Here is a 23,178-nt window from a genome sequence, read left to right on the forward strand (position 1 = left end):
GAGACACATGAAAAAGTGCTCAACATCGCTCGGCATCAGGGAAATCCAAATCAAATCCACCTCACACCAGTCAGAATGGCTAAAATTAACCAGTCAGAAAATGACAGATGTTGGTGGGGAGGTGGAGAAAGGGAACCCTCCTACAGTGTTGGTGGGAATGCAAGCTGGTGCAATCACACTGGAAAAGTATATGGAGGTTCCTCAAAAAGTTGAAAATAGAGCTACCATACGATCCAGCAATTGCACTACTGGGTATTTACCACAAAGATACAAATGTAGGGATCTGAAGGGGTACGTGCAACCCCAATGTTTATAGCAGCAATGTCCACAATAGCCAAACTGTGGAAAGGGCCAAGATGTCCATCGACAGATGAATGGATAAAGAAGAGGTGGTATATATATACAATGGAATAGTATGCAGCCATCCAAAGGAATGAGATCTTGCCATTTGCAACAACGTGGATGGAACTGGAGGGTGGTATGCTGAGTGAAATAAGTCAATCAGAGAAAGACATGTATCATATGACCTCACTGATATGAGGAATTCTTAATCTCAGGAAACCAACTGAGGGTTGCTGGAGTGGTAGGGGGTGGAAGGGAGGGCGTGGCTGGGTGATAGAAATTGGGGAGGGTATGTGCTATGGTGAGCAATGTGAATTGTGCAAGACTGTTGAATCACAGATCTGTACCTCTGAAACAAATAATGCAATATATGTTAAAAAAAAAAAAAAGAAGATAGCAGGAGGGGAAGAATGAAGGGGGGGGATTGGAATGGGAGATGAACCATGAGAGATTATGGACTCTGAAAAACAAACTGAGGGTTCTAGAGGGGAGGGGGATGGGGAATGGGTTAGTCTGGTGATGGGTATTAAAGAGGGCACGTTCTGTGTGGAGCACTGGGTATTATGCACAAAGAATGAATCATGGAACACTACATCAAAAACTAATGATGTAATGTATGGTGATTAACATAATAATAAAAATTTAAAAAAATAAAACTACTAAAAAATTAAATGGAAAACAAATTTAGTTAGGAAAACCCTAATTATGAATTAATTTCTAAAACAAAATGAGATGTTAATTAAAAAAATTACCCCAATACATCTCAGCAATATATTAAAGCAGAGTAATTCACTTTACCATACAAACTAAATAAAAACAGGATAGCAGTCTAAAACATTTATTAATTCTAATTCATAAAATATTAAGATTAAAAAGCTATGATCCAAGATATTAATATTCTGAACAATCATCATCCAGCCACTTAAGTTTCTAGCCACCACAAGATTCTATACTCAATAAAAACCTATGAAATTTTCAAAGTTTTAAAATGAAAGTCAATAGAATTATTTACCCAATACTGGATAGTTGCTAAGCAATATGTTAAGCAAATAAGGTGCTTTGAGCAAATGCATTTTGCATGACCTATCTGACAGGCAAGTACACCATTTACTGTGTCTTCTCCAACACTGGATTTTAGCTGCCAGTAACTGGGGTTTGGTTAACAAACTAGTGTGTGATAATTGGTTATTAATGTATTGATGCCCTCACTTTTGGGGAAGCCTCCAGAGGTCTATGTTAGAACCCTTGGGTAGGATTCCTGCATTCACAATCAGTCTTACCTTCTTACCTGGTGTATTTTATGAACTTATCCTTTTAATGTATACCTTGATATCAAATAGGCTCTTATGGCAAAAAATAGTATAATTTCTAGTACAGGATATATAAAAAATGCAATACTCTAAATACTTTGGCATTTTTCACTTGTTCCAACTAATTGATAAAATGACCTGCATCATCCATAAATGTTATAATTTAGCTTCCTTATACATTCCATTCAGATTCCTTAAATATCCATAGTAGTCTCTATAGTATCAGTGAGAACACAACTACCCTAAAATAATAGTGCATTTTAATTAGATGGTACATTTCAAAGCATTTTCTATATAGAAAATAATTTTACACAACTTGTATCAGTACCCTAAGATAAAAGAATTGCCAAAGGTTATATGTAAATTACTAATTATCTAAAGGAAGTAAAACTGATTTACTGCTTAATTCATGTTAGTTCGTGTGTTAGGCAAATAACTATTCTGAAAGCAATAATAAATTGTCTATATCTATTTGAGATAAATGTTTTATATCGATGATATAATATGCAACCAGCTTCTAAGAATGGTGTATATCTCTCATTTTGATTTAATTATGAGCCTTATACAGAATTGTTTAAACAATTATAAATGGCTTTTGAAAGTCAAAGTCAGTATTCCAACTATAAACCTCATTGAAGTCCACAATGTCAGAACTTCAGGTTGTATTAAGAAGAAATAAGAAGTTAATATTTTTAGTGAGGCACTTTAAAATAGACTAAGTACACTTTATTGAAACTGATGTTCTTTTACAGAAATAACTTGGCATTCAGTTTTATTTTTATTTTTTTAAATTCCAGTATAATTAAGGATAGTGTTATATTAGCTTCAGGTATACAATACAGTGATTCAACAATTCAATACATTACTCAGTGTTCATCACGATAAGTGTATTCTTTATCCCCTTCACCTATTTTACCCTTCCCCCCTACCAACCTCATTTTTGGTAACCACCAGTTTGTTTTCTATATTTAAGAGTCTGGTTTATTTGTCTCTTTTTTCCTTTGGTTGTTTTGTGTCTTAAATTCCTCGTATGAGTGAAATCATATGGTATTTGTCTTTCTCTGACTGACTTATTTCACTTAGTATTATACTCTTTAACTCCACCCATATTCTTTCAAATGGCAAGATTTCATCCTTTTTTGTGGCTGAGTAATACTCCATTATAAACAAATATATATGTAAATATTATGTGTATATATATATATGTACATATATATACACACACACATACATACATACATACACACCACATCTATATCCATTCATCTATCAATGGACACTTGGTTTGCTTCCATATTTTAGTTATTGTAAATAATGCTAAAAACTTGGTATTTTTAAGAAAAATATGATTTTATACCAGTAGCAATAATTACACATAGTGAAAGGGAAACTGTCCAGATAAATGATGACTTCTGGATTTTTAATTATAATCTTACATATTTTACTTGAAAATACTATGTGTAGATTTTAAATCTGGATATATTTAAAATTATTAGCAGGTGGAGAGTTTGTGTTTCAAAATCATTGTAAGTCAACTTCCTAAGCAAGGAATTTGTCCAAGGTAAATAAACACAAGTTGCTCTAAATGTACTAGACTGAAGACCAGTACTTAAGTGCCGTAAGTGTGTACCATTCTTTCAAACATTGATAGGGTACAAATTTATAATTGCATGATGTAGTGACTATACAATTAGAAAGTCTTTCCACACCAACAGAGAAATCAGTTATTTATATATAATTGGTTCTTTTAATTTAATGAAGGAAATGTAGCAAAAAGCCAAATTTTATTATTTTTCATTTGTTCATATTTCAAACAATTTACAAGGTCTAAAGTAATTTGCCAATATTTTAATTTAACTCTCTAATGTTATGATTTAGCTTGCTGTGCCTTAAATTTCTTACTGAAATACTTAGTAATTTTTCTTATACAACTATTATACATTTGAACAAGAGCCATGAGTTTTCGAGAAATACTCCATTGGATGTAGTTTTAAGAATTATTTCTCAGAATTACATAGCTAGACTGGTATTTTGGAATTCTTTAAAAAAATCTCTGAAAGAATATTCTAAGTGTATGACTCCACTGTAGAAATAAATAGAACAGAAAAAAAGATTTAAAAAGTCAAAATGTGATGTATCATGAAAGTATTAATTTATACATCTTGATTGCTCATTAATAGATGAGAAATATTACTTTTAAGTTAGTAATAATTTAGAAGTCAAGGATTTATTAGACCTTAAAAGTTATGTAAAAATCTACCAAACAGGGTGTATATAACATGCTACCATTAGAGTAAGTAATGTGGTAAAAGAATATATGTTCACATTTACTGGTGTATGCATCAAAATTTAAAATACACACAAACATACACACACAAAACCTGATTACATTGATTCTGAGAAGGGAAGAAGTGTGTGACTAGGTAACATGGATGCACATTTTAAATTCTGAAACACAGATATATCACCTATAAAAGTAGATATTAAGACAAAATGCAAAAAGTAAAAAGAACAAAACTGATGCTTAATTTGATAGCAATCTGCCCATGTTTACTTCCAACACAGAGAATGACTTCTAAAAATCTCTTCCACCATTAGAATAAAATCTTGTTATATCAAATTATCCAGGAAATGGAAAAACATGTGTCTAGAAAAGAAAGGAGGAAAAAAAATCATGCCTGTCCCTAGCTACTCAAGGAACAGGAACAAATTGGCTGAGCAAAATGAGTTTGAATGGTCTGTGGGAATAAAAAAAAAATCCTTTGATTGTCTGTCCTTGTTCAAAGTATTGGTTATAATATCACAATGGAATTTTGACTCAGAATAATTAATAGACTAAAATGACTAACATTTCAATATTAGATTCATAAGTGAATCTAATACCATGTTCATTCAACATACTCCAATAGTGGTTCACCTAAATATCACTTAAAATATATGAATCATTTCAGTAAATGGCAATAAACCAAATTAAACTAAAATTATATTGATATAAAAAAACTTAAAAAAATAAACACAATGTACCATGTGACCAGAATACCAGGTAAGTTCTAGATAATGACAGTGTGTGTCAAGTCCAATTGGCATTATTTCTAGTACAGCTGCGACTCAAGGAAGTCACTATGTTCATTCAGCTCACATTAAGGAGTATGAAGTTATGCTCTACTTTCCTAAGGGCAATATATCTACACCAATTATTTGGATGTCTCTGCATGTGAGAATAATTCTCCTCCAACTATTTATTTATTCAATTACTTGTGCTTGTTGCCGACAGGTTGTTGATGCATCTAGTGGAAGTTTTAAAATTTCTAATGCAATCTTTTTGCTTTTTATAGATCTATTCAGACTAGAATCTATTTCTTCTTGAATCAGTGTTCGCAGTTTTATGCCTTTCTAGGAATTTTCCATTTCATCTAAATTTTTCAGTTTGTTGGCATACTGATGTTCATAATATACCCTTAGAATACTTTTTATTTCTGAACGTTCAGTAATAATATCTCTTCTTTTATTATTGATTTTAGTAATTTGAGTCTTCTCTCTTATTCTTGGTCAATCTATTTTGTTAATTTATTGACCTTTTCAAAGAACCAACTTTTGTTTTCATTGATTTTCTCTGTTGTTTTCTTGTTCTCTGTTTCATTAATTTCTTCTCTAATCTTTATTATTTCCTTCCTTTTCTGTTTCCTGTAGATTTAATTTGTTCTTCTTTTCCAAGTTTCTTAAGGTGAAAGGTTAGGATAGAACTAGAGAGTATTATGCTAAGCAAAATAACAGTCAGAGAAAGACAAATACCATATGCTTTCACTCATATGCGGAATTTAAGAAACAAAACAAACAAGCAAAGGGGAAAAAAGAGAAAGAGAGAGAGAGGCAAACCAAGAAACAGACTCTTGACTCTAGAGAACACACTGATGGTGACCAGTGGTAGTGGGTAGAGGGATGGGTGAAATAGGTCATGGGGATTAAGGAGTACACTTGTGATGAGCACCAGGTGTTGTACGCTAGTGTTCAATCACAGAAACTAATATTACACTGTATGTTAACTAACTGGAATTTAAATAAAAACTTAAAAAAATAGGCTACTGATTGAAGATATTTTTCCTTTTAAATGTTGGCATGCACAGTTATTTATTTCCCACTGAGCCCTGCTGTAGCTTCATCCCATGAGTTCTGGTATTGTGTTTTCATTTTCATCCATCTCTATGTATTTTTAAATTTCAGCCAGCCTTTCTTCAAATATTTTTTTTCTGCTCCTTTCTTCTTTCCTTGTGGTACTCTTTTTTTTTCCTTGTGGAACTTCTTATGCATATATTGGTGCACTTACTGGTATTCTGTATTTCTCTTAGGCTTTGTTTACTTTCCTTCATTCTTTTTTCTCTCTGTTCTTGTTTCATAACCTCTACTGATCCGTTTTCAAGCTCATAAATTCTTTTCTTCTGCAAGTTCAAATCTCTCATTGAGTCTTTCTAGGAAAGTTTTTATCATGGTTTTGTACTTCTCAATTCCTGATTTTCCATTAGCTTCTCCTTTTTTATAATTTTATCTTTATTGATATTATGTTTTATGAGATATTTCTATCCTACCTCAATCATGGTTTCCTTTAGTTCTGTGGACATGTTTACAACAGCTGCTCTGAAGTCTTGGTCAGTTAATTCTGACAGCTGGGCCCTCTGACAATCATGTTCTGTCGCCTGCTGCTATTTGTCCTATGAGCCACAATTCCCTTTTTTGGCATGTCCCATAATTTTTTGTTGAAAAACACTGACATTTTAGGTAATAGATTACAGCAATTCTGTGTAGTGATTCTCTTCCTGCCCCCCCCCCACAAGTTTTGTTTTTATATGCCTATTTGTTTAGTGACTTGGTGGGGCTATTTTAGTAAAGTCTGTTTTCTCTGCAATGCAGCCTGTGATGTTGTTCCTCAGAGGATGCAGCTTTGACCATGTGCATGGTCGTGTGGGATAACTGGTTTTATCAGGGCTCTCTTTGTGTCTATCCAAGATCTTTCTATTAAGCCCCCTGCGTCCTTTGGTATCACACCCAGCTGTTAACCTCTGTGAACTGAGAACTGATTACTGTTTTTGATAATGCTCTGATGTTTAAATTGCTTCCTAATCTGATTCAATTAATTTTGGGTCCATTGTAGGGTAATATTTGAGACCAGTGTTTGACATTTTTTATAAACCCCGGAGAGATCTTAACCTTCTCTATCACTGGATCTTTCTGGTAAACCTTTAGCTGATTTACGGTGGAGCTATCAGCCTCTTCTGCATTGCTTACTACCACAATGTCCATTTTTTTCAAGGAAGCCATTAGGGTTGAACTTCTCCTTGGTTGTTTCAAACAAACTTATTCCCCTGGAAAAAATTTCTGTGCCACAGCTCCAGAGCTGATGGTGGAGAGAGTGGCCCATATCTCTCTCAAATGATATTTGATGAGGAAGGTCCCAGACAGGCATTGTAGCCTCTTATATTTTCAGATTGTCTTTATTGGCATGAAATCTCCACCCCTTGAGCAAAGCGTGATGAGGGCAATTGGGACCCTGGAATTCTCAGCCTACTCTCCCTGAGGAAGAACTCTGACCTACAAGACAAGGCTTGGTGAAGGAAGAGAGTCTCAGATCTCAGTTGCTTTTACCGAAATAGAACCTCTACAATATATAACTGGGCAAGCGTCGGGTGGGAGATGAGAAATGCTGGTTATACTGAGCTGAGAGGGGAGAAGAAGAGAACAGGTCATGGCTCAAATGCCACAGGCCTTTTTTTTTTTAACTAAGATTTAGATTTTCTTGAATAATTGGTTTTTCATTTACTATATGCACTTAAGACAGATTCCAGAGATTTAAATGGATGTTTATTTGTTTTAAAAATAATTTTCACCAGTTATTGTTTGTCAGCTATGGTTGTAAGTCCATGGAGCTCCTCTTACTGGTACTCCAGAAGTCATCGCTTCCTGTTCTCTTTTAATCACACTTCAGTTGAGCTTTCATAGTTATTGATCCATTAAAATTCCTCTTGCCAAGGTCACAAATGACTTCCAAATGGTTAAATCCAAGGATTAATTTTCAGTTATAATTTTGTTTTGCCCATCAGCAGCCTGTGAGACAGTTGAAAATGCTTTTCTCTTCTACAGTGTTTCCTCAGCTTCCAAGAGTCCACATTCACTTAGCTTTTCTCCAACTTCATAGTATTCCTTGCTGATTTTGTCTTCTCTCTGATATCTTGAATGTCTTAGTCAGCTTAGGCTGCTATAACAAAATACCATAAACTGAATGACTTAAACAGGAGACATTTATTTCTCACAGTTCCAAAGGCTAGGAAGTCCAAGATCAAGGTGCTGGCGGATTTGGTTGTTGGAGATGGCCATCTTTGTGGCTTTCAGACAGCTTCCATCTCATTGTGTGCTCACATGGCCTCTTCTTTGTGTACTGTCAGAGAGAAAGCATTCTTTCCCTGTTCCTCTTTGTAAAGGGCACTAATTCCATCATGAGACTATCAACATCACATAAACCAAAGACCTCCTAAAGGCCTCAGTTCCAGATACCGTAATGTTGGGGTTTAGGGCCTCAACATGTGGCTTTGGGAGGGGAAATATTCAACCCATTACATTAAGTATGAATGCCTTAGGGCTTAATTCTCCTCTTTTGGGGATATCACTAGGCCCATGCCTTTAAATACCATTGATAGATTGAGACTCCAAATTTATCTCTCCTGCTCAAATCTTTTGCCTTTTGCCAGAGCCAATTCCTGCTTCCTTGACTTATCTAATTGGATGTCCAGTAGATATCTCAAACTTAACATGTAAAAATTGAACTCCTTTCCCCACACCAATTTTACTTGCAATCAACTCCATTTCAGTTGATGGCAATTTTATCTTTACAGTTATTCAGGCAAAACCTTCAAGTCATGCTTGGTTTATACTCTTTTGAAGTCATGATTGGTTTAATACTTTCTCACACCTCCCCATCCATCCAATTTTGTTATCTTCAAAACATATCCATAATCTGATCACTTCTTGCCATATCCACTGCCACCTTTTGATTTGAGTGATCATTATCTCTCACCAGTTAGAGGAGTAACCTCCTTACTAGTCTCCCTATGTCCACAGTTGTCTATCTTAGTCTAGTCTCAACACAGCTGTAAAATTATCAGTTTAAAAATCATATCTTTTTTAACTCAAATCACTTACCTCCTCTATTGAAAACCCTTCAGTGGTTTTCCATCTCTCTAAGAGTAAAAGCCAAAGTAAAGTTTCAATGCCAATGGTGTATATTAGAATCGATTATGGGCTTTAAAAATAGACTCATGGGGCGCCTGGGTGGCTCAGTCGTTAAACGTCTGCCTTCGGCTAAGGTCATGATCCCAGGGTCCTGGGGTTGAGCCCCTTGTCGGGCTCCCTGCTCTGCAGGAAGCCTGCTTCTCCCTCTCCCACTCCCCCTGCTTGTGTTCCTGCCTCACTATCTCTCTCTCTCTCAAATAAATAAATAAAATCTTTTTAAAATTTAAAAAAAAATAAAAATAGACTCATAAAGCTGAGTCTCACAGAATTCTGATTTATAGGTCTGGTGGGGGTAGAACAGTGGAGTGGCGCTCAAGGATATATAAATATAATTTTTTTAAGATCAACAGGTGATTCTAAAGGGTCTACTGAATTGAAAACAACTGTGTTAGAGTATACATGGAGCAGAAGAATCCAAAATATACAGGAGTTGCTGTTACTAATATTAATGAATAACATAATGTTAATCATTATTTATATTACATATCAACAACAATAACAGCTAACATTTGTTGAAGTCTGGTAAAGAAAAGGCAGAGAGGTGAGCACTTAGTGTGCATTAACTCACTTAGTACTAAAAACCTTATAAAGTAGGCCCTACCATATTCTGATTCTAAGACATTTTGTTTTCCCATCTTTTTTTTTTTTAAGATTTTATTCATTTATTTGACAGAGAGAGAGAGAGAGCAAGAGAGGAAACACAAGCAGGGGTAGTAGGAGAGGGAGAAGCAGCTTCCTGTGGAGCAGGGAACACAATATGGGGCTCCATCCCAGGACCCTGGGATCCTGTGAGCCGAAGGCCGACAGTTAACTACTGAGCCACCCAGGTGTCCCTTGTTTTCCCATCATGTGTCTTATAATCAGTGAAATCACACAACCACAACTGGCCCAGAGGGCATTTATGATATATATGCCATGCCCTGCACAGACACAAATTAAATTCTTCTAGTCAATGATACTATGTGATACAAAACATTTTTACCTGAATCAAAAATGATTTATAAAAAATTGGACTATGAATGTGAATAAGTTTTAGCAATACCTTACCAATTTACTGCTTATACTTTCCTTTCGATGTATATTATGTGAATGATATATAATAAAATTTCTATCTAAGTAAGTCTATAAGAGCTGTTTCAGTAAGTATAAAATAAATATTCTTAGTGGTGAGAGTACTATGGGATAGTTTAATTGTCACTGTATTTTCCTTCTAAGTAGTATATCAAATAATGATTGAGTTATCATAATATTAGCTGAAATACATCATATTCCCCTATGGCAGATTCATAGGTTATTATAAGTGGTCAACTATGACTATAAGCAGTAAATCAAACCTGTTCAAACTCAGGCTATCTTTAATGTTCCTTGTATGGTTCAGAGAGCTTGAGTTTTGGAATCTGACAAACTTAATTAAAAATCATTGCTCTTTCATTTACTACTTATGAGCTTTGATCATTGCACACAACTCCCCTCAAATTCCTTATATAGCTAAAAGGGAAATAATATATATCTTCTAGAGTGAGGATGAAATACTATTTTTGTTAAATGCCCAACACCAAAATGTTAGATTGTGCCCTCTACTTTCCTGAAATTTAGTTGTTTGTGTTACAATTATGAAATAACATAATCATTCTTTTTTACCAAATACCAATCCCACAATCCAGAGATAATATTGGCAATTCTCTCAAAATCTCCATGAATAAATGCATGTGTGGGTGTTTATGTGTGTGATTTACACAAATGGAAACATTATAATACTATATATCAGCATGTCCCAGTTAATAACATATTTTTAAGACCTGTAGTTTTCAAGAACTGTGATTCCTGTTTGTTTGTGGCTATATTCCTCTAAAAATGTGCTTGGAACAATACTAATTGTTCATTAAATATTTGTTGAATGAAGGAATAATGTTTCATTTTACACATACCTATCTACTATATTCTTAGTTTCCAGTTACATAATATCCCATTATAAGAAAATATAATTATTTCAAGAAGCTTTTGAATGACATAAACCTGTTGATATACAAAAAAACCCTCTATAAGTATCTTTGTATGAATATATTTTGAAAAAGTAGGCAGGCTTATGTTTTATATTCCTATAAATATAGTTGTTAAGTCAGAGTTTTTCTTTCAATTTTAATAAGTAATATGCAAAGCAAACATTTTCTATTTTTTGTTTGTCCAGTATAACTCCCCTTGTTTTGAAAACAAATCAACATTTAACTTTGGAGAATTAGTCCTTTCTCTCTCTCTCTCAGTCCATGTGGATTTTGTAGCATTGAAGCTACCCCTCAGCTCCAGAGTGAGCATTTGTATTGGAAACAGGGTTGCCAGGCAGAGCAAATGAAAATATAGGATATTCAGTTAAATTGGAATTTTAAAACAATGAATGTTTTTAGTATAAAAACATATACATCAGAGACATATATAAGGAGATACATTTGTGTGTATGTATCAAATATATAACATGTTGAATCAGATTAAAATTTATTGACAGAAATTCAATATTCTGGGCCATTTATTAAGCTATATAAAAAATTGGGTCTAAATTAAAGATAACAATAAATATTATATTTTAGGCAATTGTTATAATTGTATTAAGAAATGTATAGTACAAACAATGCTAAAAGTTTTTATCACATTTTTTTTAGAAATTAACTCTATGTACAGTTATACAACAGTTTACATTTACTTCCATTACTAATCCCACTTCCAGAAAACTTTTTAATATACTATATCTCCCCCAATGGATGACACCACAACAAAGTAAATTGAAGTGTTCCTTAGAGATTATGTACATGTATGTGTGTGTATCTTATTGAAATTGCTAAAACTATGAATTTCCAAAACAAAAAAAGGATCTGTGTCTTTTTCTTTAAACCTGCACTATTTATCAATCTGTCTGGAATATTGCAAGAGATTAATACATCTTTACTAAATTGAACAAAATGAAAGCACTATATCTACAATAAGATTTTGGCAACAGGTATAGAAGGCAAGAATCAGTTAACTTTCAAATCGTATGCCCCCATACATATCTGACTTCTCATTTCAAGTCATTTTTAAGTAGATTTAGGCTAATTTTTAAAACTATAATATAAATAGGCATGATGAACATCTGTAATTTGTAGTCTTACAGGATAAAGTGAAAAAAATTAAAGCCAGGGAATCATTACATTTTGAAATGCAATAAGAGAAAATAAGAAAAAATAAATTAACACTAAGACCATTAAATGCAAAGAGAGAGATTTATTTGAGTGCATTATTTATGGTTTAAAAAAATCTTGTTTTGACAAAAGAACATGTTTTATGGAAATCTTTAGATATTAAAATGTTTAAAATTATATAAAATAGATTCTTAAAGTACTAAGAAATTCTATCAGAAGTTGCATATACAGTATATAATTAATTAAGTTTAATTTCTCCACCCAAAATAACATTTTCTCATTATTCTCTTCACTGTGCTCACTCCTCTCTCTCTAAATAAGCTGGGTGTCTAAGGAGGTAGAGCAACTCATTTCATAAAACACTGAGACACTGCATTAATAGTAAGAACCCATTTACCACAAATTTAGAATATTCTCAGAGAATATTCTATCATTAATTATTTACCCATGACATGACCTCAGTAAAGTATAACTTAATGATATTATTACTTCTTCTATTTTTATGCCCATAAAACAATTAGATATAGATAGAAAAGCAATATATTTGCCTCTAGAAAAGTTTGCTACTCAGAGCTACTAGAATCCTATCTCTGGGTTTTTATTTTTAACTCAAATTTCAGGTTGATAATGCTAAATTCAAATTTAGGTTTCATGCAGTATGATTATGAAATGTGCAAGAAAGTAGCGCATCATAAACACAAGGTCAGTCACTCAGTGGACATTGTCTTATCTCAGGCAATGTTGTTTTTATTGATTTTTAAGCATTAGAAAAGCATACCTGATTATGAAAGAAGCAAATAATGTGGTAAAGCTCCAGATTAATATATTTTTTAAACTTTTAAAGACTGCAAGTTTAAGAGAATTAAAGAAGGAAAAATTGCTGATATAGGAAATGAAACAATCATTCAAACACACAAACCCACTAGTAACAAGAAGTTGATTAGAAATAACCTTAGGGGCCCTGAGTGGCTCAGTCAGTTAAGCCACCGACTCTTGGATTTGGCTCAGGTCATGACATCAGGGTCATTAGGTTGAGCCCTGGGTGGAGCCCCACTCCAGCTTGGCGCTCAGTGGGGAGTCTGCTTGAGATTCTCTCTCTCCCTTGGCTTGTCCTACTCCGCCCCTACCATGATTGCTCTCTCAAATATATAAATAAATAAATATTTTCCTAAAAGATAAATAACCTTACATTTGCCAATGGAATCCATTATTATATGGATTTTGCAGTTAGACTTTTTTTTAAAGATTTATTTATTTTAGAGAGAAAGCGTGAGTGTGCGCACACACGTGTGCATATGCAAATGGAGGAGGGGCAGAAAGAAGGAGACAAGTAGACTCCATGTTGACCACAGAGCTCAACACAGGCTCGATCCCAGGACCCTGAGATCATGACCTGAGCCAAAACCAAGAGTTGGGTGCTTAACCAACTGAGCCACCCAGACTTTTCTTTTTTAAAGAGAGAGAAAAGTATGTGCACTCCTACACAAGTAGTGGGAGGTATTGAGGCGGGGAGAAACAGAGGGAGAGGGGAGAGAGAGAATCTTAAGCAGGCTCTGAACCCAGTGAGGAGCCTGAGGCAGGGCTCAATCCCAGGCTGGATCTCATGACCCTGAGATTATGACCTGAGCCAGATTCAAGTGTTGGACCCTTAACCAACTGAGCTACCAAGACACCCCTGCTGTTAGATTTTCACTGAGGCAAACTATAATTAAACTACTCAAAATGTGGGAAAAAATGTTTTTAACCAAAAAAAATAAATAAATTCTTGTAACTCTTAAGATATGCAGGATATTTTCACTCACCTTAGTCAAATATAAGATTAAATATATTCAATGCAAGCAGTAATTAAAATATTTTGATGGGTTTGTGCCTTATGGTACTTACTAAAAACTCAAATTTCAGTTTAAAAATGAAGATTATTAAGCATGACAATATTTCAAGAAACTCCTTTTAACATATACTTGCTCCTAACAAATATTTTTGTAATGTAATGACTATTTATCTAAAATTGAATATAACATTGAAATTAAATGTTTTAATACCTCTGTAATAAGCACAAACTATTAAAAAAAAACTCATCCTTCTAGTGTATTAAAATATTTTCACTGAACAATTGTTTCCATTCATTAGCACAGCACCTCACCCACAATAAAATGTTCATATTCTTAATAGGGTTATCATAGAAATGAATGTGAAGTTCCTATATGAAGAGGTATATTAAAATGAAAATCCTCTGTAGTTGTGTTTTTGTGTTTTTAAGAGCCCCTGAATTGTCAGAAGTGTTATTCAAAAAGTGTTACATCAATAATAGGCTTCTGTTACTAAAATTATACCACAAAAACAATATAGAAACCAAAGCTTGAAATAGTTTCTTTTTAAAAAAGCAACATCCCTGGCTGAATTAAACAATATATTTTAAAAACCCAAAGATTTTTTTTTTCATTTTAACCCCCTCCTAATATTTAGAAAAGCAAATAGTACAATTCCTCTAACAAAATCACAGAAATAGTAAGAAGGGAGAATCCTTTAAATAATTTTCATTTATTGTTACAAATAAATTGCCATTGTACTAATCATAGGGGTCCTCTGAGGCTTACAATAGTTGATGTCTTAATGTTAGAGAAAGTGACATATCACAGAAAGAAAACATACTGGGATCTTTCCCTTTTGGTAAGATTTGTGTTAACCTAATAGTTAAAACTGAAAAAAGGGAGGATCAAATAAAAACACATTTTAACCTCTATCCAAATAAAGTCTAAAAATGGAGTTATTATATTAGCTACAACAAATATAATAGTAGTTAAAAGTCTTTGGGTCTTTAAGACCAAAATGACAACCTTTTAATAATATAAAATTATTATCTAATAACAGATGTGTGAGTCATCAAAATGGCCTCTTTACTTGGGCATCCAAGTATGAATGGTTTCCAAGACATTTAGAATTCTGTATTCAAAAGATTAGTAAAATTATATTTGAGAAAACACCTCACAATATTTTTAACATGATATTATAAACATCACATGACCTCTCAACAAGATAAATTTTCTACTTCAGTAGAGGTAGCAAATTAAATTCAATCATTATTATAAGACTCACTACCTAGATGAGCTCTAGAAAGAGGGGCATTGTAATGAGGGAAGATCAAGAAGACATGGTAATATTTAGTAGCACAGATTAGAAATGGCCCCGTGGTCCTAATCTAGATCTCCCTTCCTATTTCTCCCTTGTTCTGTCCATGTGCAACACATATTTTGAAAGATTTTGACTTCCAATAAAAAGATAAATTAAATTTGTATTTTAAAAATTAAAGTTTAATATCAGCTTGCCAGATCTTCTAATATGCAAAACATTATTTCCTTGAATTGATATAATCCTAACCAAAAGCAATTTCTCATCTTGAGAAGTATGAAAGTTTTATAGGTAAATGAACTATTCACATTAGTTTTCTCAAATATTTAACACTATTTCTAAACTTTAGTTATTATATATAAATATTTCTAGAGCTTGAGGGATTAGTTATATAGTACAATCCCTTCTCTTTAGAGGAAAGGAAATTCATTTAGGACACTTACCCATTTTCAGAAATTAGTTAATGACAGAGTTGTATACTGATCTTTTCACAATGCTACATTCATATAGTTCCATTTTATAAACTTTAGAAATCAGATATTTAAACAGTGTTAGTCATATTGAGGTCAGAACCCAGGCTCCCTGATTGATCTTGACTTCTTTTCTAATGATTAGAAGCATAAGTTGTCATTTGGCCTATGCCATTATGGAAGGCCTTCACATTGCCTGCCTACTGATTGTTTTTACTTTCCTGAATCCATAATTTCATCTAACAGATGGTTTAACATGTGTAGAAGACTGCTCACTCCCACACAGAATTCCACTTCTTGCCAAATATTTATGTATTTATATTTAATAAGATTTTTTTTAATTGGAGTACTTTTATCATAGGGTCATACCAAGTATATTCTCATTGATATTGCCTTGGCCATATACTGAAAATCAGAGAGACAGAGATGATCAAGATGAATTATTTATTTCTAGGGGAGGGCTGTCAAGTTTGCAAATATATTATAGGCAGCACTGAGTTTTAATGGATGTTTGAAAACTGAAGAATAATTAAGAAGAACTCATTCTCATTCACTAATTATATAGCTTAGAATACTCTATGGATTAGTTTTAAATCTTTGAATATACTATTTTATATGTGGAGAAAAAGATGATAAGCAATTATACTACTGCTTCATACTGTTGCACAAAATTATATATATAAAAATATACTGGGAAAAGCATCAGCAAATAGAACAGTAATAATGCTAATAACAGCATGCTAATATCAATACTCATAGACTATAATAATAAAAACAGAAACTTGCTTTTTCATTATATAAGTATAGCTATTGCACATTTGTATTCCCAGATTATTATATTGCTTTGTTCCTTTCAATTAACTAATATATACAAAGTTAAGAAACTATCTAATATATTTATATCCTTAGTTATTCTGTAAGAGTACTACTGTTTTTATCAATTTTAGGATTAGAGGGAACATAAATGATTAATTCTGACACAGAAATGTATCAAATTGAGGTGCACTTCAAACATACCTGAATTATCAGATAATCACAAAATGGTAAAGATTTGCTTACTTAAAAAAATCTAGGTGATAAAAACCAAAAATAAATATTTATCAGTGAGAATTTTATTTTAAATTACAACAGGGATACTTATAAAAATAGTTTTTATAACTACCTAAAGAGATTACAAATCACTTAATCAACAGTATTAATACATATATTCAATATGAATTCTAACACTATTTAAAGTAACTGTTTGCAATTAACATTGCAATTAACCGATGTTTCTACAGATACTGACTTAAAATGACAGTAGTAAAGTTTGCTCTAAAGCTTAAAAATTCTAGATCAATTTGTTCAATCTTAATAAGTAAAGCTGATTTGAAACTCTGTATGTGAGTGGCACATGTTAATTAAGCAATACAGATTTATGTTTACTCAGATCTTTAAACAAAAGATTAAGTAATGTTACTGATACCTCTCTCCGCCGAGAAGCCCAGCATGTTTGTTTGATCTTCCACACCACTGCAGCTACCAGCAATAAGGATAAAAAACAACTGGAAAATAAAACACAAATAATTTCTGCTTAACACATTGGAAATATGTAATGAAATATTTAAGAATATTCATAGAATTTAAAAATATAGAGAACTAACCACTCTGACTTGGTAAATAATTAAAGCAAAAATAGATAAATTAGCAGTGTTTAAAATATTCTCAAGTAAAAAAGTATACAGGTAGAATAATTATTTATATTTTTGTTATACAGTATAGTCTACCTTTAAGATTTTCCCTGTCAGAAGGAATGTAAATTTACAGCTCTGTTGGTCTTATACAGCAACAGAAATCTATTTAGAATTGCTACTGAGTCATAAAAGCTGCCAATTTTATAAATTTAAATTTCAGAGGTTTATTCATTTTATCTGTATTAGCAACTATTTTAGATATGAGAATATTCCAGTGGTTCTCAACTGAAGACAATTTTGTTCCCCACTCACCCCAGGGCACATTTGGCAAAGGTCTGAAGACATGTGCGATTATCGCAACATTGATAGGGGTGCAACTTGAATCAGATGAGGAGAGCCAGGGATGCTGCGAAACACTCTGCAGTGCATAGGACTGTCCCCAATGACAAAGAATTATCCAGTCCAACATATCAGTCATGTTGAAGCTGAGAAAACCTGGTATACACTAATGTTTACACTGAAATAATTCAGTTACAGTGTTAATACATATGGTCTATACATATTAGGCAAAATATGCAATAAGCTATAAAAATGCAGGATACTTGGTTAGTAGTGGGATTTGAGACTAACAAATCTCAAAATAACAGAATCACGTGACTCTGATTAATTGGTTCCAATCATGTATCACTGTTTTCTCTCCCTTTGCTCTGTGGTCAAACATTATGCTCTGAAAAGACCCAGAGATGAGCAAATTCACTAGTCACTGGTCACTACAAAAAACCTGGTCTTCCTCCTTAACTGATAATCCTTGTATTCTTTCATTGATTCACTCATAAGCTGTGCAAATTTTAGCACTTTCTACTCTTGTTAATTCTTTAATATGCTTTTTCTCCTTTTTTCACTAGAAGAGAAGATCTTAGAATATCCTTCAATGATGATGACCATGGCAATTCTAGCACTTATCCAATGAATGCTGAATACATTTCAGACACTGTGCTAAATACTTCCTTCACATTGATGCATGGGTTTGGTTTTATAAGAACACTCCCAGACGGAATAAAAAAGAAAAATCCAATGCTCAGAAAGTTCAAAATAAATTGCTGATAGTCATAAAGGGAATAAGTGGTAGAGTCAAAATTCAAATCCAGCGTTGTAAGCCTCAAACTCTCTCCTCCCCAACTGTTAGGAACTCTCTGATCTTGCACGTAATCTCACAAGAGTTGTATTTCCATTTGCATTCCCTAATCTGTTATCCAGTATCAAATAAAGTGGATAAAAAAAAGAAGAAAGCCTGTGATCCTAACTTTTTAACCAGTAAGGTGCCTTTTGTTTTTTAATAATTATCTCCCCCCTAATACTTTCTTTTTATTTCATCTTAATTTAGATTTCCAAAAGTGCCCAAGTCCCATATCTCCTGAAAAATAAAAACAACAACCTTATTTTATTGACCCTATTGCTCCCTCTAGTTTATCAAGCAAGTAATCAATGTAGCCACCTTCATGTCAATTTCCTCATAACCTAGTCCTATTTAACTCCTCACAATGTGGCATCTGGTTTATATACTCATAAGGTTGTTAGTATTAATAATGATCAATGTTTATAAAACATTCAACAGTTTAGAGGATACTTTCCTCACTGTGACTTTCTACATATTAAATAAGCTGGTCTTTTCTCTATTAACAGACGTTCACTTTTCAATTGACAATACTAGCCATCCATTCTTTAAAACTTTCTTAATACTTTATTTCCTTTTTTTAAAATTTTTATTTAAATTCCAGTTAGTTAACATATAGTGTAATATCAGTTTCAGGTGTACAATTTATTAATTCAATACTTACATACAACACCTGGTGCTCATCCTAGCAAGTGCACTCCTTAATCCCCATCACCTATTTCACCCCTCTCCCTCTCCGCCCACCTCCCCTCTGGTCACCATAGTTTGTTCTCTATTGTTAAGAGTCTGTTCTTGGATTTGCCTCTCTCTTTTTTTCCCTATGATTATTTGTTTTGTTTCTTAAATTCCACATATTGATGAAATCATATGGTATTTGTCATTCTCTGATTGAGTTATTACCCTTAGCATAATACTTTCTAGCTCCATCCACATCATTGCAAATGGCAAGATTTCATTGTTTTTTTATTGCTAAGTAATATTCCATTACCACATCCTCTTTATCCATTCATCAATCGATGGACATTTGGGCTCTTTCCATAATTGGGTTATTGTAGATAATGTTGCTGTAAACATCAGTGCATGTTTCATAGAGCTACAACAAATGCAACAGTGTCTGTTGGCCACCTGTATATCTTCTTTGGAAAAATATCCATTCATGCCTTCTGCCCATTTTTTAATTCAATTATTTGTTGTTTGGGTGTTGAGTTATATTAGATTTTTTTTAAGATTTTGTTTATTTATTTGACAGAATGACACAACGAGAGAGGGAACACAAGCAGGTGGAGTGGGAGAGGGAGAGGCAGGCTTCCCACAGAGCAGAGAGCCCGATGCAGGGCTCAATCCCAGGACCCTGGGATCATGACCTGAGCCGAAGGCAGACGCTTAACAACTGAGCCACCCAGGTGCCACCGTATTAGATCTTTATATATTTTGGATACTAGCCCTTTATCAGATATATCATTTGCAAATATCTTCTCTTATGCAGTAGGTTTTTGACTATTTCCTTCGCTGTGCAGAAGCTTTTTGTTTTGATGAAATCCCAGTAGTTTATTTTTACTTTTGTTTCCCTTGCCTCAGGAGACATATCTAGTAAGAAATTGCTATGGCCAATGTCAAAGAGGTTACTGCCTGTGTTGTCCTCTAGGATTTTGACGGTTTCCTGTCTCACATTTAGGTCTATATTCCATTTTGAATTTACTTTTGTGTTTCTGTATGAAATTGGTTCAGTTTCATTCTTCTGCATGTTGCTGTCCAGTTTTCCCAGCACCATTTGTTAAAGAGACCTTTTTCCCTTGGATATTCTTTCCTGTTTTGTCAAAGATTAACTGACCATATAGTTGTGGGTTCATTTCTGGGTTTTCTATTCTGTTCCACTGATCTATGTGTTTATTTTTGTGCCATATACTACAGCTTTGTAATATAACTTGAAGTATGGAATTGGGATGCCTCCAGCTGTGCTTTTCTTTTTCAAGGTTGCTTTGGCAATTTGAGGTCTTTTGTGGTTCCATGCAAATTTTAGGACATTTGTTGTAGCTCTATGAAAAATGCTGTTGGTATTTTGATAGGAATTGCATTAAATGTGTAGATTGCTTTGGGTAATACAGACACTTTAACAATATTTGTTCTTTCAATCCATGAGCATGGAATGTTTTCCCTTTTTTGTGTCATCTTCAATTTCTTTCATAAATGTTTTATAGTTTTCAAAGTATAGGTTTATTACCTCTTTGGTTAGGTTTATTCCTAGGTATCTTACAGTTTTGGAACAATTGTAAATGAGCTGGATTCCTTGATTTCTCTTTCTGTGCTTTATTTTGATGTATATAAATGCAACAGATTTCTGTATGTTGTTTTTGCCTCCTACAACTTTATTGAATATCAGTTCTAGAAGTTTTTTGGTGGCATCTTTAGGGTTTTCTATATAGAATATCATGTCATCTGCAAATAGTGGAAGTCTGACTTCTTCCTTGCTGATTTGGATGCTTTTTATTTCTTTTTGTTGTCTGATTGCTGTGGCTAGGACTTCCAATACTATATTAAATAACAATGATGAGAGTGAACATCCTTGTTTTGTTCCTGACTGGAGGAAAAGCTCTCAGTTTTTCCCCACTGAGCATGATATTAACTATAGGTTTTTCATATACAGCCTTTGTAATGTTGAGGTATGTTCCCTCTATCCCTACTTTGTTGAGGGTTTTTATCATGAATGGATGCTATATTTAGTCAAATGCTTTTTCTGCATCTATTGAAAGGATCATAGGGTTCTTTTTTTTAAAGATTTTATTTATTTATTTGACAGAGAGAGACACAGCGAGAGAGGGAACACAAGCAAAGGGAGTGGGAGAGGGAGAAGCAGGCTTCCCACTGAGCAGGGAGCCTGATACGGGGCTCAATCCCAGGACCCCGGGATCATGACCTGAGCTGAAGGCAGATGCTTAATGACTGAGCCACCCAGGCGCCCCAAAAAGGATCATAGGGTTCTTACCCTTTTTTATTAATGTGGTATATCAAACTGATTGATTTGCGAATACTGAACCACATCTTCAGCCCAGGAGTAAATCCCACTTGATCATGGTGAATGAATCTTTAAATGTACTTGTTGGATTTGGTTTGCTAGTATTTTATTGAGAATTTTGGCATCCGTGTTCATCAGAGCTACTGGCTTATAGTTCTTTTTGTGGTGTCTTTGTCTGGTTTTGGTATCAGGGTAATGCTGGCCTCATAGAATGAATCTGGAAATTTTCCTTTTCTATTTCTTGGAATAGTTTGAGAAGACTAGGTATTAACTCTTTTTTAAATGTCTAGTTAAATTTGCCTGTGAAGCCATCTGGCCCTGGATTTGTCATTGTTGGAAGATTTTTTATTACTGATTCAATTTCTTTGCTGGTTATTGGTCTGTTCAAGTTTTCTATTTCTTTCTATTTCAGTTTTGATAATTTATATGCTTCTAGGAATTAATCCATTTCTTCCAGGTTGTTCAATTTGTTAGCATATAGTTTTTCATAACATTCTCTCATAATTGTTTGTATCTGTGATATTGGTTGTTAATTCTCCTCTGTCATTTGTGATTTTATTTATTTGGGTACTTCCTCTTTTCTTTTTGATAAGACTCGCTAGGGGGTTATCAATTTTATTAATTTTTTTCAAAGAAATTCCTTGACTTTCTTGGTTTCCCTTCATCCTTCCTGACACACTACAGGGTCAGTGAGGTACGCTGCATTCCAGGTTCCCTCTTTTAAATTATGGACATTCCCTAAAACCCAGTTCACACCATGCTGTTACCTTCTCTTGCTCTCAGAGAGAACGAGCTCAGTTATCCTCATGGCCTCAACTATAACCTCAACTGGAATGATTTTCCAAACTATATCATTATACCTCCTAAAATGAGAGCATCTTATCATTTAAGGTGATCCAAGAGATTAATTCAGACACCCTCCCAGGAAAGAAATATCGAGCACAACTCTGTGATCCTGCCTCTAATCACTCATCTAAGCTGAGAAGATGCTGACTCACTAGTCACTGCATTCTACATTCTATTTTTAGCTAACTCAATCTATAACAATGTTTTTCTATTAAGCTCTTTCTAAATTTATCAATCAATGCTTCCTTCTGTCTTCTGGTTTACACTGAATCAGTCAATTCCTCTTCTATATGCTAAAGCTTTTTATATATTTTAAAAAGCCTACATGTTTCCCCCTAGTTCACTGGTTCTCAATCAGGAGAGTTTTGTGCTCCAAAATATTCGGTAGTCTGTTTTCACCATTTGGTGGACATCTAGTGGAATGCTGGTAAATACCTTTCAATACAGAAGCCCAGCCCCCTGTTTCCCAGCTCAATATGCCAATCATGGCTTGAAACCGTGCTCCAGTCTTAATCATTATCATTTGTGTACACTTCCCTTGTTATATTCCAGATTAAAATTTTAACTGTTAAAATATGGTACTAGGAATTAATACAATATATGTTAAAAAAAAAAAAAGAAGAAGAAGAAGATAGCAGGAGGGGAAGAATGAAGGGGAGGAAATCAGAGGGGGAGACGAACCATAAGAGACAATGGACTCTGAAAAACAAACTGAGGTTCTAGAGGGGAGGGGGGTGGGAGGATGGGTTAGCCTCGTGATGGGTAAAGAGGGC

At 33.7% G+C, this 23,178-nt stretch overlaps 1 protein-coding gene across 3 annotated transcripts in view; it reads right to left on the reverse strand.

Annotated features, from left to right (window-relative positions):
- The window catches only part of ATRNL1 (attractin like 1), a 919,082-nt gene that overhangs the window by 441,135 nt on the left and 454,769 nt on the right, over positions 1 to 23,178 (reverse strand). For all 3 annotated transcript variants that reach the window (XR_012381651.1, XM_025881114.2, XM_073904148.1), the window contains exon 26: positions 17,165 to 17,243. Coding sequence is in view for 2 of the 3 variants with exons in the window: in XM_025881114.2 (XP_025736899.1) it covers positions 17,165 to 17,243 (79 nt within the window). In the remaining variant the exon portion in view is untranslated. The remainder of the gene's footprint in view (positions 1 to 17,164; positions 17,244 to 23,178) is intronic.

Source organism: Callorhinus ursinus, unplaced genomic scaffold (genome assembly GCF_003265705.2).
Source record: "Callorhinus ursinus isolate GAN/ISIS: 27379988/994484 unplaced genomic scaffold, GSC_fseal_2.0 scaffold20, whole genome shotgun sequence".
NCBI classification, from domain to species: Eukaryota; Metazoa; Chordata; class Mammalia; order Carnivora; family Otariidae; genus Callorhinus; species Callorhinus ursinus.